Genomic DNA, 18,503 nt, shown 5'->3' with positions numbered 1-18,503 from the left:
TTTCCACATACTGCTTTGTTTCCAATCGGCGCATGCCCTGTAACTTCCTGCTGAAATCATGCAACTTTTTGCACCACAAATATTCTGGTTTATTTTTTTGTCCAGCTTTTCTTGCACTGTAGCACAAGAGTGCCCTTCCAAACAGCAGTCATGTGGTAACACTGGGGAAGCATCGCAGAACAACTACAAAGCAGAACAATGTGTGAATAGTCCAGTATAAATCCATCACCAATGCACTATCATTGTGTCAATGATATGTTGCAGGATACACCTGCCAAAACACCCCCACCAGTCTGGAGGGTCTCTTAATCACTGTTCCTACTCCAGTGAGAGGACACAGTAGACAACTGGAGGGGCCCGGGTCTATAAACTTAAAGTTCTGGTCTTTACCTTTTGCAACAAACGTAATGTACTGGTCTGAATGGCTGGGGACCAGGTTACCTGAAAGGTTGCCTTTTCCCATATATACCTGCCTAAAGATCCTCTTCAGAGGTCCTACTCTGTGTGGCCCCTTCATAGACGGGTGGCTCTTAGGGAGAGGGCCTTTTCAGTGGAGGCACCTTGGCTATGCAACAGCCTGCTGAGAAAGCCTTACCTAGCGCTTTCTTTATGATGCAAGCCAAAACCTTTCTTTCCTTTCCTTTCAAATCTGTGATCTTTAAAAATCTGAATTTTGATCCCACTAAAAATACGTTATTTTTAGTTCTATGCTGAATTTGATTTTAGTTCTCTCTTTCTCTGCTGAAAATTTGTATGCTGTCGTTTTTTTCTGATGCCATTAATATTGTATTTTAACATTTTCTCTTTGCAAGGCACCCAGAGAACTATGTTATTGGGGGAATGAAGGGTGCTATAAAAACCCTAAGTAAAAACATGAAATTAAATCTCACTTACCAAAGAGACTCTCCGTAACCGTCTGCTCAAGGGCTTGTCAAAGAGGGGACTGTTGAGGGTCAGCTTCTCCAGGTAGCCTTCAGGCAGGCGGATGTCAGCTGGGAGCGACAGGCGCTTGTTAATGTCCTGGGGAGGTGAGAGAAATGGGGTTCAAATTCCGGGAGATAAAGATGTAAACCCTCAGTGTAAACCCTCAGTGAACCCCAATGCCTTCTGAGGGCTTTCTCTGGCAGAGTGGCCATTCTCCAGGCTTTCAGAAGAGCAGGAGAGATCTTTGTATCCCCCTGAGCATTTGGAGACAAGTCAGTGGAATTGATGTGACTTTTATCTGCCATAAACAGGATTCCAAAGAGGTAACAAAGAAGGAGAAAAGTGTCAGCTGAGGGAGTCTATGCAAAATAAGTATACTGCCAGGCACTTTGGCAATTCGCACTATTTTATTTTGGGATATTCAGTGCAGACTTTGTTATTTCCTGACTAGTGAAGTTACGTTTTTAGGAGGAAGGAGAATGCAGTGTGGGTGGACTGAACCATCTCTACATATCCCTTCCATGATTCTCTCTAAAAAGCAACGGAGACACTCTCATGAGGACTTCCCACCAACAGCTCTAATGCTCACACCTCAGTGGAGATCTTGCGTGTCGGGTTGTTCCTCATGCGCACTCGGACTGGAGATTGCACCTCGTCAGATGATGTTCCTGATGCCTGGTCGCTCTCACCATCTGAACCCATCTTGAGGTCTTCATGGACAATTTCTGCATCATGGAGAGATGGAACAGGGAAAATGAGCAGCCTTCCTCTCATCCAATTTCTTCTAATATCTCATAGGGAACCCCAAATGTCATTGTACTCCCATCAGCTCTACCCAGCATGGCTAATGGTCAGGCTAATGGGAGATGTAGTTGTAATCCAACAACATCTGGAGGGCCACAGGTTCCTCATCCCTGCTCTAAAGTCATGATTTGGTCTGAAACCACCTCATAAATTTTGCATAATCTATGACTGCAAGTATAAATAGTCCCTCTTTTTTTTTCTTCATGGCAATCTGCATCCCTCACCCCCACCCCCAGCAAAAAAAGAGAGAGGCTATTCTATGAGACACATTGTTGCCATACCTTTTCTCCCACAAACAGGAAGAAGTTCTGGTCTTTAATGTAGCAACCTGCAGGTGCAGCAGACTGCAGGTGGGATTGTCACAGTTCTAAATGTGCCTTTACAGAAAAACTCCCCGCAAACAGAAAACCAGCACAGGAGGCAAAGGCAGAGGCTAGAACTCTTCTCCCTGATGTACCTGTTTTCCATATGCAGGGAATTTTTCAGTAGCAGAGAATTAAAAAGCCACATCCTTGACCTGTGGTCTGAAATTGTACAATCCACTTAACCTCCTTACTCCGCTGCATGTACAGACCTAGCCTGAGATCCAGCCACTTTGAATAACATGCCCCATCCAACTGGATCACCATCTCTCACCCTTCAATCCAATTAATAATACCATTATTGGAGGATAAGGCTATCAGCGGCTACTAGCCATGATGGCTATGCTCTGCCTCCACTGCTAGAGGCAGTATGCTTCTTAATATCATTTTCTGGGAACTACAGCTGGTGAGAATGTTGTTGCAGTCAGGTACTGCTTGTGGGCTTCCCATAGGCATCTCATTGGAGGACATTGTGAGAACTGAACGTTTGACTAGATGGGCCACTGGCCTGATTCAGCACATTTTTCTTATGTTCTTATTATTTGTGCTACTTATAAACATGCCATCTTTTCATATGAAAAGTCCACTAAATGTCCAGTATAGTATTAAAGTAGCCCCTGCAGGGTTTTAATAACTCAAGACTTTTTCTTTTTTTACATTTTTATTATTGCAGTTCTTAGGGTAGACACTTGCAGAAGGCTACGTAAAAAGTCCTTGGCCAAGGCAGGCTATGAATCCAGATACACACCCAGTACTCTAGAGCAACTCTAGGTTTCGCTATGGGAAACCTGTGGCCCTCCAGATGTTGTGGGACTCCATACTCCCATCAACCCAGCCAAAATCAATGGTCATGTATGCTGGGAGTTATAGCCAAATAGCATCTGGAAGGCCAGAGGTTCTGCATCCCTGCTTTAAAGTTTAGGCACTAGACAGAGGCCTTATAACCTGAGTCTAATAAACTGTTTCAATAACATATTTAATAGTTAGGTATATGTTGATTCCATATCAGTTCACTCCCATTTCACTCAGTCCCTCTGGCCCACCCCTACTCTGTGTAATATCTTTCCTGATTAAGTTTACCTGATTTTGATTGATCTTAATAAAGGTATTGCCCAACTGTGGACTTTAGAGTTTTCACTCCTGGGAATCTAGAAGGTGGTTTCTGGAGACGCCAAGGACTAGTCAGGGAAGCTTTTGCATACAAAGCATGTACTGTACTCTCCAGCACTGAGCCACAGCCCTTCCCCCTTGAGACTCTGTGAAACTGACATGAAACTGAAATACTTCTCACCAGTCAAAATGGCAACCAACACAATATTTAGAAACAAATCTAAGGATACATGTTGATAAGGAGTTTGCACCTGAAGCAAAGCTCACTGGGAATAATACCCAGAAGTCTGAGTTCCTAGCATCCTTATCAAACTCCTCCTGGAGCCAGAAACAAAAATGAAAGACTCTGGATTTCCCAGATTCCTTGCACAAGGGATTCCCAGTTTAGATGCAGATCAGCTTGGTGACAAGAGGCCCAGCATGTAAGTATCTTAGCCTGGACTCCAGAAATATTTTTTTGGGCCAGCCAGGATTGGCAAAGCCCCTGCCCACAATATGGAGCCCTGATGGCCACAAGTGGGAGGTGCAGTAGTCACCTAGTTGGGCGGTGCGGTTGAGGTGAATGCTCAGGCTGCGGCTGACGGCCAGGCGGGGCCTGCGGAAGGAACCTGCGTAGTGGTGCAGGAAGGTGTGAACGCTGCGGGAGGTGCTGGGACGCACACTCTTCATTGTGGGGCCTGGGGGGGAGAGGGAAGGAAGGAAGGGAGGGAAGCCCACGGATGGACAAATGGACAAACAGATGGGGACAGATAACATAAGGGATACAGGCGGCGCAGGAAGAGATGTGTGTGGAGACAGACAAGCGGACGGCGGATGTGGCATGTGGGGAGGTGGAGAACAGAAAAGCAACAAGATGGGGAGAAAGGGTGTGAGAGGAGGGGGAAACCAGTGATAAGCAGAGGCAGCCAGGGGGAGGGGGGAGGAGAGAAAAGATCCCAAGAAATGGGACAAAAAGAGGGAACGTGGAGAACCGGGGTAAGAATTGCCACCCCACCCACCCAACCACAGAGAAGGGTTCAAGGAATTTAGGAAAGGAAGGGGAATATAAAGAGGGTGAATTGGAGGAGAATCAGAACCACAAGTGTGCTCCAAAGGGCGGGATAATATTTGAATGCATGTGCATCCAGGGGAGAGCACACACATATGGGAAAGGGGAAAACACACAAGAAGAAAAAGCACATATACATAAAGAGGCAGGGATTGGCCATCAGGCAAGGGGAGGGGGGAGTCATACCGCCACAGCGTGAGGAAGGCAGGAATGAAACAGATACACAAAAAGAAAAGAAGAGGGGGAAGGGGAAAAAAGAGAAATATGAAGGAAGGAAAAACAAAAGAAAAATCAAAGCAGAATGGAAATCAAAGGTAAAAAGTGAGTCTCAGAGTGGCGTGAAAGGGGTATAATGGAGAGGCAGGACTTACCTGAGGCGGACAGCCTTCTCCCAACAGGCTTGGTCACCTGCGACATCCCCACTTCAATGGTTTGGCATTTACAATGTTATAATGAACCCTAACAAGCGACCTGATCTGATTCCGCCACGGCAGAGGACTGAACATTTCCTGCATCTGGCACTAGAACCACAACAAGGCCTTTTTTACTGTACGGAAACTGTATGTACAGTTTACTGTAGGGCTTGAATTAGAATGTGTTTTCTAGCGCCGTCTCCACAGCATCTATCAGATTCCTTAAAATCCCCAGCCTTCATTTTTAAAAACAAAACCAACAAGTTTCTAGTCCACATAGGGTCAGAGATAACCTAAAGACATCAAAGGCTATTATAATCTGAAAACCCCTGTGAGGGACTTCACAGAACAGTAGATTCAGAAGGGGCCTATAAGGTCAACCCCCTGCTCAATGCAGGAATCCAAGTTAAAGTTCAAGCATACCCAACAGGTGGCTGTCCAGCTGCTTCTTGAAGGCCTCCAGTGTTGGGCAGCCCACCACCTCCCTAGATCATTGCTTCCATTGTCATACTGCTCCAGTGAGAATAATGATCTGTTTCCACGGTTCCTTCTCCTTTCCCCATGGATAACTGTTCCTATTCCCCATCCCTTCCTCCCGGTCCTCAATAGTCCATGATCAGGGGCCCACAGACATTAGTAGCCATTCTTTGTGCTCTTTCCCTCCCTCTGCATGTGCCAGGGGATTTGGAAAATGGGAGGGGATGTCTCTCACTGGGCTTCAGTGCAGGGAGCAGCAGCTCAAGCCTCTCAGGCTGCTTGTGCCGGTCCCAAAGCAGAGAGAATCACTCCCCGTCCCCATTCCTCTTCTGCATCCATCCAGCCTAAGAGATCTCCTCCATGTTTGCTGCAGTCCATGAAACCAGGGAAAGGGGATCTGTGTATCGCTGGCTATCCTCTTACTAGAAACACTTGCTCCTGGTGAGCTGCCAAGAGGATTTATGGAAGCCTGCTGATGAGTCCTATTTCTGCTTCCTCTCCATTATCACCGTCTTTTCCAGTTAAGGCAATACCTAACCCTAGCATGGATGGCACAGTGCACACGCACACTGAACTTGAATTAAAGATCAGGGTGCACCTCTGAGCACATTCTGAGCCTAGGAATTGGTTTCCATTACCAGAACATAACTGAGCTCACAGTCCTTTTGCACACAAGTCCATTCCTGGTTAGCCCCAAGCTTTCTTCATTTCAACAGGCTAATTTAAGAAGACTATGTGATCTTTTTCATAGTATTGCTGTTGCTTATTTAAAATCATTTCTATACTGCTTTTCATTGAAAAATAAATCCCAAAGTTTATGAGCTTGGAAAAAATGCCATATTATTCACACTGCATTCTCAAGGTGAACTTTGGGAACATGCATGCAGAAACTGGCAGATTTGTCGAGATCTTGAATTAACATGTAACTTCTGACCAATTCATAACATGGCGAGCTAACTACAATTTCTGACAGGAAAAGTTCACCCAGCACCAAGAAGACTGAAAACAATTGTATAATATTTGCACGCTTTACGCTGTTTGTATCATCCCACAATTTCTTTTCTAATGCACTTTTTTTTAAGTTGGAACTTCAAACCATGTTCATTTTTAAAATGGAAATTCACCGAGAAGTGCCACCGGAGTGGAATAAACCTGTGTCAGTAGAAAGACAGGGACAGAGGGACCACCAGGAGGCACTGATGGTTGCATTTATTGAATTATGCATGTAATGAATTATGTACAACACACAGATTTTTTAATAAGTAGTTTATACATTTTCCTAAATGAATAAAATATTAAGCAAAGTGGTCTCATCACCTTACCAATGAAATCCTCAGCCTGAACAAGAACTGCAAAGAAATGTTCATGTGTTTCCCCCCCCTCTCTGCAAACCTCAGGTCTAGAAACTTGTTCTTGAAGTCAAGGTTTCTGAATTACCCTACAGATTTTGCACTGAGTGCCACACTGCCTAGTACAGGGGTTCCCAAACTGTGGTCTGTGGAACACAAATGATTCACAAGCTTCATTCAGGTGGTCCAGGGCATGTTTGCATTAAATATTCACACTGATTTTTAACTGTATTTTTATTACTTCTTCTATTTCTTAAATTGTATTTTGTTGTATTACAATTTGAATTCTATGGAACAAATAAAATAAAAGAAGCAAGAAAAAACACAAATAAAAATCTTACAGCAACTAGCACAGTCTGTTAAAATTGCTATAATGATTATTACTTCAAGGTACTAACAAGTCAATTACAGAGGAAATTACGGAGCAAGTAGCCAAATTCTTGAACTTGACTATTTGGTTTAGACAAGCCTTTCCCAACTAGTGGCCCATCAGCCTCAGCCAGCATTGGCAATGGTCAGGAAAGATGGGAATTGTGGTCCAACAACACCTGGTGGCCCACTAGTTGGGAAACGCTGGTTTAGACCATTAATGATTGTTTGATAGTTTCCAAACCAAACTGTTGGTCCTTTGTAATTTAAAAAAAAAAGTTATTTCACCTATTTATATATATTCCATTTATATTTGTTAAAATGAAGTTGCAATACTATTATCTGTTTTTATCTGATGATTCAATGGTCTGGTGACTGTAATTTAATTTAATGTGAATTGCTATAACAGGCAGAAAAAAGACACACACACCCAGCAATTTTCAAGTGGTCTGTGGGGAAACAAGTTTGGGAACCACTGCCTTTGTCCATCCCTGAGCATGTGAAAGCGTTAAGGGTTGCTTCCTGTCCACATTTGCCCATCTCCTCCACTGCTGGTAATCAAGAGGACTCACCATTATCACTGCTGTTGTTTTCCTCTATGTTGATGGGTTCATTGAGGTTTTTTTCTACTGTCCGGCTCCCCCGCAGTGTCATGGATAACTGCCTCTTGATCTTCTTCATCCGATCCATGGTGGGGAAATGGCTGGAGTCACTGCCAGCAGTGAAAAGGGGAAAAGGACAGTTATCCAGCGTATCAAACATATGGGCAGCTCTCCCTGGAGGTAGAACAGGGGTGTGGAAGTGCCAGCCCGTGGGCCTCCTCATCTGGCCTGCAGCCCCTTCCCTTCTCACCCTGCCCCGTGCAGAATGATTTTTTCTGGAGCCAATGGGAGGCTTTTAAAAAACTAACTTTTGCATTGGGGGGGTTTCTGGGATGTGTGCGTGTGTATCTCTGTGAAGATCACCCGCCTTCAACAATGAGGCTTGTGGGGCAGGTTGGAGACAGAGAGAATGAAAATGGGTATATGCATGTATAAATCAATGAATGGATGTGCATTATGTCTGAGAATGGATGTATTTGGGCATTATGAGGGGATGTGTATTAATGCATGCATTTGTGCGTGAGTGCATATGAAGAGGGAGTGGCCCTGTCCACTTTTTTGTATTGACGCTACCCACCACTGGCATGTAACTCATGGAAGGTTGGCCATGAGGGAATGGAAAAGCTACTGATACATTTTTCAGATTTTAACCCTGCTTCTTGGCCTACAAGGCGGTTCATGAAATCTTAAAACCGCTTTTTAAAAAATGCGTTAAACCCTGAATACACATAGTCAAGAAACACAGGCAAAAAGAATAATCAAGGGAGAGCAAGAGCTCACTGTGGATCCTGATTACTTTGGGGGGGGGGGAGAGACTCCTAGGCCCTTTGAGAACTTGCTCACATTACTCATGTACTAAAGGCATCTGTTTTTAAACTGAATTTTTAGACATGTAAAATATTTGTGTTCCTGGTTATCTATTGTGGCATCTAGAACAGAAGAAGAGTCCTGCTGGATCAAGCCAGCGGCCCATCTAGTCCAGTGTCCTGTTCTCACAGTGGCCAACCAGATGCCTGTGGGAAGCCCACAAGCAAGGCCTGAACGCAACAGCACTCTCCCCACTTGTGATTCTCAGCAACTGATGTTCAAAGGCATACTGCCTGAGACAGTGGAGGCAGAACATAGCCACCCTGGGCTCCTTCTGGGAGGAAGGGCGAGATATAAATGTAATGAATAAATAAATAAACATAGCCATTGTGGCTAGCAGCCACTGATAACCTTATCCTCCGAGAATTTGTCTAATCCACATTTAAAGCCATCCAGATTGGTGGCCATCACTACATCAGATTCCATAGTTTAATAACATGCTGTGTGAAGAAGTCCTGAATCTTCCAACACTCAGCTTCATTGGATGGCCCCGAATTAGCCTAGAGTGAAAGGAACTAAAAGTAAAGAGTCTCTGGGGACTACATGGGGAAGAAACAGTAAAAACCTCATGAAACTGTCAATCAAAAGCCTGAATAAATAAATAAATAAATAAATAGTCTGTACATATTTCACTAAATGCAGGTAAGGAGGCTGATTTCCCTTGGGAGGGTGCTTCCACAGGAAGGGTGCCACCACTGAGAATGCCATATCGTAGATCCCTGTTCTTTGAGCTTTCCTGCTGATTGGACCACGAGTATATGATGTACAGCATAATCCCAACCATATCTCGTGAGAAGTAAGCCCTACTGAATTCAATGGGGCTTGTTCCCAGGTAAGTGGGGTTAGGATTGCGGCAGAAGCTGGGAGCAAAGAACCAGATGGAAACTGGTTTTAGAAAAGATACCTTTGTTTTTTAATTTGTCATTTCAGTTGTGTGGCCAACAAGAAGATCCCAACCTACCCAACCCAGTCACCAAACGTCGCCCAAGCTTTTCTCCCCTTCAGTGGTTTTCAAACTAGGTTCAAAGTGCAGTCCCTCAGGAGCTTATCAGGGGTTTCTCAATCTGAAGTTCAGTAATGGCCAACAAGTTTTCCTGAAAGACAGCTTGCCCACATTACGCCCACATTACACCCACAACGTAGAACCTAATTAGCTTCCCTGTACTGAATCAGAGTATTGGCCCATCTAACTCAGTATTGTCTACACTGACTGGCAGCAGCACTCCAAGGCTTCAGGTAGGGAGCATGGAGATGCTGGGGACAGAACTTGGGACCTTCTGCATGGAAAGTAGATGCTCTGCTGCTGAGCTATGGCCCTTTCACGGAAGTGTTGGGTATATTCTAAGGTGTGTTCTAAGTTCATTTGGACCCCAGCAGGCCTGGCCAGTGCTTTAGGTGAACAGAGTGTGCAGCTTCCAACCCTCCCCTATAATCCTGTAGCAAATTTGGGGTTCCTGATATGAAAAAAGTTTCCTAAAAAAGAGAAAACTTGAGAAAAATTGTTTGATGGGCCTACATTAGATGACCCAAACTCTTCCTTTGGGAGAAGGATGGGTTTTGTTTTAGGCTTATCACTCTGATTTGGAGCTGGGAAGAAATTTTGCCCTGGGTCAATTTGGTTAGCAACACAATTGAGCATAATTCATTCCAAGCACATAATTTGGAGGGTGTGTGGCATCATACACACAAAGAGCTGGCCATGACCCAAAGATGAGAGGGAAGATGATTTCATCGCAGGCTTGAACCAGCCTCCTTTGGTCACAGGCTGTGTTTTTGAGTATTACTTGCTTTCATCTACCTCTTGAGCCTTTCGGTAATGAATGGTGGGGATTAAATTTAGCACAAAGTGCTGGAGTGTGCTAGGAAACCGCCCAGTCTGGGTATTCAGCTGACAGATGGATTCCAAGTGCAACTTAAAAAACATTGGGGATGACTCTGCTTAGAGCCAGTGTTCTTCAAATGTAATAGACTCCCCCCCCCATGTGAGGTGTGGGCCACAGGCTCACCAGCATCTGCAACTGGGGCCATTGCAACCCACCCTGCATCATTGGAAGCTTATTTTGCAGTTGGAAGGTTCGGCTGCCATTATTCTGATAGACCAGGACTACTATGGAATACTTGACACTGTTCATTCATTACACAGTCAAAATGTAAATAAATATGTCTTGTGCATTTACGGCCCTTGCTAGAGCAGATCTGCACAACTTGTCCCTCTCCAAGCCTAAGAAAGTCCATCATCCAAGTTTTGCAGCCAGTGAGGTCTTAACACCCTTGCAACTGCCAGCACACAGCAGAAAAAGGAGGTATATTAATGCCACCCCAGCCCAGGTTGCCAACAGACTGTTAAAGTGACTGGCCTTTAACTGCAGCTTGATGAGCAGAGATGAGCAGGTAAAGCTTTTGACAGCATGGAGATTAACATTAGCGCCTGCTCAGGCTTGCTGAAAGCCATAGCTCCAAAGAGTTGCAAATGCTAACTTGGCTAAACAGGAGCCTCAGAAGCTCTTTTGTACAGGGCCTCCAAATTTCTGTCTATAAGACTGCTTGGTGCCGTGTACCATCTATCATTTAGATAGTTTGGTAGACAGTGCTGGGAAGGAGTCAGTGGTCGTGGTGCACGTTGGCACCAACGACATGGGGAAATGCAGCCGTGAGGTCCTGGAAGCAAAATTTAGGTTGCTAGGTAGGATGCTGAAAGCCAGGACCTCCAAGGTGGCTTTCTCTGAAATGCTACCGGTTCCACGCGCAGGACCAGCCAGACAGGCCCAGCTTCGCAGTCTCAATGCGTGGATGAGACGATGGTGTCGGGTGGAAGGGTTCGGATTTGTTAGGCACTGGGGAACATTTTGGGACAAGCCGGGCCTGTACAAAAGGGACGGGCTCCACTTGAACCAGAATGGAACCAGACTGCTGGCACTTAAAATTAAAAAGGTAGCAGAGCAGCTTTTAAACTGACTGAGGGGGGAAACCCGACAGGAGCTGAGAAAGGTCCGGTTCGGAATAAACCTCCCCCCTGGGATAAAAACCAAAGAAATGATGAAATTTTAAAAGGGGTAGGCCTAGAAGTAGGCATTGTGAGAGCAGGGGCACAGGATACAAATTCAGAAGAGCAAAATTACCACAGGCCTAACCACAAGTGCCAAAGACACTTGAAGAGAGACACTGCTTACAAGTGCCTGTACGCTAATGCTAGGAGCCTGCGAACCAAGATGGGAGAACTGGAGTGCTTGGTCTTAGAGAAGAGCATTGATATAGTGAGCATAACCGAGACCTGGTGGAATGGAGAAAACCAGTGGGATACGGTTATCCCTGGATATAAACTATATCGGAAGGACAGGGAAGGACGTATTGGTGGCGGAGTCGCTCTATACGTGAAAGAAGGCATTGAATCCAGCAAGCTCGAAACCCCAAAAGAGGCAGACTCCTCCACAGAATCGTTGTGGGTGGTGATACCGTGCCCCAGGAGGGACTTAATACTGGGAACGATCTATCGTGCCCCTGATCAAAATGCTCAGGGAGACCTTGAGATGAGATATGAAATTGAGGAAGCATCCAAACTAGGAAATGTGGTAGTAATGGGTGACTTCAACTACCCGGACATAGACTGGCTGTATATGTGTTCCAGTCATGACAAAGAAGCAAAGTTTCTAGATATTCTAAATGACTATTCCCTAGATCAGTTGGTCATGGAACCGACCAGAGGGACGGCAACCCTGGACTTAATCCTCAGTGGGGACCGGGACCTGGTGCGAGATGTAAGTGTTGTTGAACCGATTGGGAGCAGTGACCACAGTGCTATTAAATTAAACATACATGTAACTGGCCAATTGCCAAGAAAATCCAACACGGTCACATTTGACTTCAAAAGAGGAAACTTCACAAAAATGAGGGGATTGGTAAAAAGAAAGCTGAAAAACAAAGTCCAGAGGGTCACATCGCTCGAAAATGCTTGGAAGTTGTTTAAAAACACTATATTAGAAGCTCAACTGGAGTGCATACCGCAGATAAGAAAAGGTACCGCCAGGGCCAAGAAGATGCCAGCATGGTTAACGAGCAAAGTCAAGGAAGCTCTTAGAGGCAAAAAGTCTTCCTTCAGAAAATGGAAGTCTTGTCCGAATGAAGAAAATAAAAAAGAACACAAACTCTGGCAAAAGAAATGCAAGAAGACAATAAGGGATGCTAAAAAAGAATTTGAGGAGCACATTGCTAAGAACATAAAAACCAACAACAAAAAATTCTATAAATACATTCAAAGCAGGAGACCATCTAGGGAGACAATTGGACCCTTGGATGATAAGGGAGTCAAAGGTGTACTAAAGAACGATAAGGAGATTGCAGAGAAGCTAAATGAATTCTTTGCATCTGTCTTCACAGTGGAAGATATAGGGCAGATCCCTGAACCTGAACTAACATTTGCAGGAAGGGATTCTGAGGAACTAAGACAAATAGTGGTAACGAGAGAGGAAGTTCTAAGCTTAATGGACAATATAAAAACTGACAAATCACCGGGCCCGGATGGCATCCACCCGAGAGTTCTCAAAGAACTCAAAGGTGAAATTGCTGATCTGCTAACTAAAATATGTAACTTGTCCCTCGGGTCCTCCTCCGTGCCTGAGGACTGGAAAGTGGCAAATGTAACACCAATCTTCAAAAAGGGATCCAGAGGGGATCCCGGAAATTACAGGCCAGTTAGCTTAACTTCTGTCCCTGGAAAACTGGTAGAAAGTATTATTAAAGCTAGATTAACCAAGCACATAGAAGAACAAGCCTTGCTGAAGCAGAGCCAGCATGGCTTCTGCAAGGGAAAGTCCTGTCTCAGTAACCTATTAGAATTCTTTGAGAGTGTCAACAAGCATATAGATAGAGGTGATCCAGTGGACATAGTGTACTTAGACTTTCAAAAAGCGTTTGACAAGGTACCTCACCAAAGGCTTCTGAGGAAGCTTAGCAGTCATGGAATAAGAGGAGAGGTCCTCTTGTGGATAAGGAATTGGTTAAGAAGCAGAAAGCAGAGAGTAGGAATCAACGGACAGTTCTCCCAATGGAGGGCTGTAGAAAGTGGAGTCCCTCAAGGATCGGTATTGGGACCTGTACTTTTCAACTTGTTCATTAATGACCTAGAATTAGGAGTGAGCAGTGAAGTGGCCAAGTTTGCTGACGACACTAAATTGTTCAGGGTTGTTAAAACAAAAAGGGATTGCGAAGACTTCCAAAAAGACCTCTCCAAACTGAGTGAATGGGCGGAAAAATGGCAAATGCAATTCAATATAAACAAGTGTAAAATTATGCATATTGGAGCAAAAAATCTGAATTTCACATATACGCTCATGGGGTCTGAACTGGCGGTGACCGACCAGGAGAGAGACCTCGGGGTTGTAGCACGATGAAAATGTCGACCCAGTGTGCGGCAGCTGTGAAAAAGGCAAATTCCATGCTAGCAATAATTAGGAAAGGTATTGAAAATAAAACAGCCGATATCATAATGCCGTTGTATAAATCTATGGTGCGGCCGCATTTGGAATACTGTGTACAGTTCTGGTCGCCTCATCTCAAAAAGGATATTATAGAGTTGGAAAAGGTTCAGAAGAGGGCAACCAGAATGATCAAGGGGATGGAGCGACTCCCTTATGAGGAAAGGTTGCAGCATTTGGGGCTTTTTAGTTTAGAGAAAAGGCGGGTCAGAGGAGACATGATAGAAGTGTATAAAATTATGCATGGCATTGAGAAAGTGGATAGAGAAAAGTTCTTCTCCCTCTCTCATAATACTAGAACTCGTGGACATTCAAAGAAGCTGAATGTTGGAAGACTCAGGACAGACAAAAGGAAGTACTTCTTTACTCAGCGCATAGTTAAACTATGGAATTTGCTCCCACAAGATGCAGTAATGGCCACCAGCTTGGATGGCTTTAAAAGAAGATTAGACAAATTCATGGAGGACAGGGCTATCAATGGCTACTAGCCATGATGGCTGTGCTCTGCCACCCTAGTCAGAGGCAGCATGCTTCTGAAAACCAGTTGCCGGAAGCCTCAGGAGGGGAGAGTGTTCTTGCACTCGGGTCCTGCTTGCGGGCTTCCCCCAGGCACCTGGTTGGCCACTGTGAGAACAGGATGCTGGACTAGATGGGCCACTGGCCTGATCCAGCAGGCTCTTCTTATGTTCTTATGTTCTTATGTACCAAATTTAGGGTTTCTAGTTTGGGGAGAAATATCCTGGCACTTTTAATATTCCAGAGCCTTAGTCCCAAGGATCTTTCATGTAAATCACCAACAACTGTTAGACACTTCACAAGCATTTAAAAACACCTACTCTCTCCCCAAAGAGCATGCAGTCTAAAAAAAAAAGTACAATAGGAGGGAAGGATAAAGCAAGAATAGGGTAGAAGAATACAGTACAAAGGTGAAAGCGCACTAGCTGAAGTGCAAACAAGAGACAGAATTAAGAACATAAGAGCAGCCCTGCTGGATCAGGCCAGTGGCCCATCCAGTCCAGCATCCTCTTCTCACAGTAACCAACTAGATGCCTCTGGGGAGAACACAAGCAGGACCTGAGTGCAACCTCCCCTCCTGCAGTTTCCAGGAACTGGTAGTGGAAGTAGAAGTAGAACATAGCCATCATGGGTCATAGCTATTGAGAGCTTTATTCACTATGAATTCAAGTCTGAATTTGAGGAATAAGTTGGTGTTGGAAAACCAATGGATGTCTCTGCGATCCTCTTTTGCTTTCTGTCACGGGGCCATCCATAAAGTGCCATTGAGCATATTTCTGGCAACGAATTAGGGCTTTCTTGGTTGACAGAATACCACCAACTGTAAAAATCAGTAGTCATTTATTATTAAATATACCATATTATTAAAACAATCTTTCTGTCTTTCAGTTGAGTAGACACCCAAGATGGCTAGCAATCTAAATGTTTTATTTGTTTTAAAAATGCATATGTATATGCTGCCTTTTAGGACAAAGTTCTTACAAGGCTACTTAACAAACTGACCAGGAAAAACAATGCAGTAAAATATATACTTGCTTCTATACTCTTAAAGGCGTACGGACAGATTTTGGATGCTGATAAAGAAAAAAAGCATGGCTGTTTGGTTCTGAAACCTTAACAAAATGCAGCCCACCTTCCTTTGCGTAAAATTTGAATGGATTGCTTGAATTTTAAAGATAGAAGCTATGAATATTGCCTGGCTTCGAGACAAATGGAACAAACACGATGTATGCTGTAGATGATATTTTTTCCACCATCTATCTTTCTGGATATAGTTCAAGGTTAAGAAGAAGGCAGAGTGGTTTGCAGAACACTGCAGAGCCTGGAAACCATGATCAGTGGTCACTTCTGGGTGAAGGGCACTGTCTTTGAAGGCTTGCCAGTCACTTCCAGCAACATACCTTCTCCAAGAGGCTCAGGTTGGTGCCCTCTGCTGAATCTTTACCCTAACTCCCTCCAGCTGCTAGGATGCCTTTGGCTCCCCCTCTTCCAGGCCCAGCACTCTTGAGCCAATGCGATGTGACAAGCTTGGGGAGCCCAGGGCCATGAGGCAGGCAGTGAAAGCGGCGGATGCACACTCTGAAGGAAGATGACATTCCTCACCTCGGTCTGTCACTCTGCGTTAAGGTTGGAACGGGCTGGGGAAGAGACCTTGTGGCCCCTGGGACCATCAGAGGATGCACAGCTCTCCCATCCTAGATGAAACACAGAAACAGAGGAGGTTGCCTCCTATGCAGTTAGAGCACTGGTCCATCCAGCTCAGTATTGTCTATAAAGGGGGCAAGGAGCCTGAGGCCCTCCAGAATTGGTTGGACTCCAACTCCCATCAGCAGGGACAAGGGCCAGGGGTGATGGGAGTTGTAGTCCAGCATCCAAAGCGTCACAAGTTTGCCACCCATTGCCTACCTGTCTGGCCGTGGCTCTCCAGGGCTTCAGACTGGGGTATTTCCCAGCCCCTACCAAAAGATGCAGTGGATTGAACTTGGGGCCTTCTTGTATGCAGAACATGTGCTCTGTCACTAAGCTTCGGCCCTTCCCCAACACAGAGACCTAGCTCGCTCAGGCTGCAATCCTAAATCCCACTGACCTGGGAGTAAGCCCCATTGAATTCAATGGGATTTACCTCTTAGTAGACATAAGTAGGACTGCACTGTTAGCCTAACAAGACCATCTAAAATAGGGTCCTTTCTGCCCCAGATCAGACTGAGATTGACAAGGTGCCCCAATATCCCCACTCCTCCATCAGTCCTGCTCCATACATCTTAATGTTAGGATGTTTGCCTTGCGTCCATGAAGTTAGGTATCTGCCACAGTCATTTGCATCCTGATAATCTAAAAGGTTTTCCCTTACCCTAGCTTTCTGCCCTTATGTGCCATTGTATCCCTATCTGGGGGTCTACGTTTCCAACTCTAAAACTCTCCCACTCTTTCAAAACTGTTCCTCCGATTCTTTATTATTCCCTCCATGAACACCTACCTGAGGCTGCAGTTCACTCACCCTGCAAACCCCTCTCCCAAACCTACCTCTTAACCCCTCAGTCCTTATCCCCAACCAAAAAAAAGCAGAACAAAGAGATTATATTTGCTGATATTCATACTTTGTTATCCTTTATTTTATTTTATTTATTTATTTAATTACATTTCTAGACCGCCCTATAGCAGAAAGCTCTCAGGGCGGCGTACAACAAATACCCTCTGTTTACTTCCTTACTTCCTTACTCTTAAAAGTGTGAACTCCTTGGGGCAGGGACCTCCTCTTTTTGCTTTACCCTGTCAAGTACATGGTGGAACAGTATACATAGGATCTCTGCTGACTGTTGTTATTAGGTTTGGGTTTTTTAAAGGAAACAAATATATCTCAGCACTCATTTGCAACAAGGCTGCCCCCTATCTAGGGGTGGGCAGATTTCAACCTTGTGGGATCTGCTTCTATACCTGCAAAACTTTGACATCCACCAGCAAGAGCCAAATACAAAATAATGGCTTAGAAAGAGGGGCAGACATACACTTACAATTAAGGAAGTGGGCACTTTTGAATGCATCCTGGCCTAGGAATTTGTTTTTACTATCAGAACTGTGCTCAGAAGTGCACCTTTCTTTTCAGCAGCCTAATTTTTTTTTTTTGGTGGTGGGGGGGAGGTTGCTACTGTTAAACAATTGGGAGACAGAAATTCTTGGTGATCTTCTGCAAAATCACCCAGATATCTACCAGTAGATCCTGATCAACCTTCCAACTGCAATGGCTAGGGACAGAACAGATCATGACTGAGGCTAGCACTAAGCACTACAGCACTGAAGGGAAAAATGCATTTTTCCTTCTAGCCTGGAAAGGCTGTAAAAATAGCATTTCCAGAGTTTGTTTCATTTTTAAAAAACAAGTTTGTAGCCCTCATGCTTGCACGCAAAGACCTGGCAGCCCCAGCAATGTTTCCCGTGAAGGCTTACAAAGCAGAGGAGTTCCAGGCAGAATTTTCCATCTGACAACTTTTCAAAATAGGATAAGGCTGGATGCGGACTGGGACAACCTGGGTACAAACCTCTGTTCAGCCACAGAACTTTTGGTATGCTTCTTGTGAGGTAGATAGGTGGAGTGGGGAGAGACAGTTTGTGTTCTACTATACCAGTTTATAAACAGGACAATTATAAAGTAACTAAATAATTGTTTAGCCCTACTTATAAACAAAGCCAGTTTTAAGAAGGGCAATATCTTTGCTTCAAACGACTATACTCCTCAAATCACATGTGGACATGGATCCCAAACATGATCGAACATGATTGTTCCTTGTGGGCAAAGAAGACTGCATCATTACAGAACAGGGGGAAAGGGCGCAGCAGCGGTCTGGGCACGTGGATAAAGGCATCCTGCAATGGTGCAGAACAACAAAAACTACAGATGAGCCAGCTGGCCCTGGCTGCAGCTCTAGTCATTGCTGTAGGGCAGGGACAGCCAATGTGGTGCCCTCCAGATGTTGTTGGACTAAAAGTCCCATGAGGCTCAGCTGACATGGCTATCAGTCAACAATTCAAAGTGCTGGTTTTGACCTATAACGCCTTATGCGGCTCAGGACCCCAATACCTCAAGGACCACCTCTCCGCGTATGAACCAACCCGGACCCTGCAATCCTCGTGTGCCCCCCTACGGGAGGTTTGGAGGTGGATAACACAAGAATGGGTTCAGTGGTGCTCTCCCCG

General features: G+C 44.8%; 1 protein-coding gene across 7 annotated transcripts in view; it reads right to left on the bottom strand.

The window, feature by feature from the left end:
* CDK16 (cyclin dependent kinase 16) overlaps positions 1–18,503 on the bottom strand; it is a 75,455-nt gene that overhangs the window by 26,596 nt on the left and 30,356 nt on the right. For 2 of the 7 annotated variants that reach the window (XM_061614430.1, XM_061614431.1), the window contains exons 1-5: positions 15,915–15,995; positions 7,429–7,568; positions 3,737–3,877; positions 1,516–1,649; positions 895–1,020 (exon numbers count right to left, since the gene is read on the bottom strand). In XM_061614430.1, coding sequence (XP_061470414.1) covers positions 895–1,020; positions 1,516–1,649; positions 3,737–3,877; positions 7,429–7,568; positions 15,915–15,982 — 609 coding nt within the window. In that variant the 5' untranslated portion in view covers positions 15,983–15,995. Of the gene's footprint in view, positions 1–894; positions 1,021–1,515; positions 1,650–3,736; positions 3,878–7,428; positions 7,569–15,914; positions 15,998–18,503 lie in introns of those variants that run through there. The other 5 variants (XM_061614433.1, XM_061614434.1, XM_061614428.1 and 2 more) reach the window with 4 other exon arrangements.

Source organism: Rhineura floridana, chromosome 3, assembly GCF_030035675.1.
Source record: "Rhineura floridana isolate rRhiFlo1 chromosome 3, rRhiFlo1.hap2, whole genome shotgun sequence".
NCBI classification, from domain to species: Eukaryota; Metazoa; Chordata; class Lepidosauria; order Squamata; family Rhineuridae; genus Rhineura; species Rhineura floridana.
This window is presented reverse-complemented; position numbering and strand designations above follow the sequence as displayed.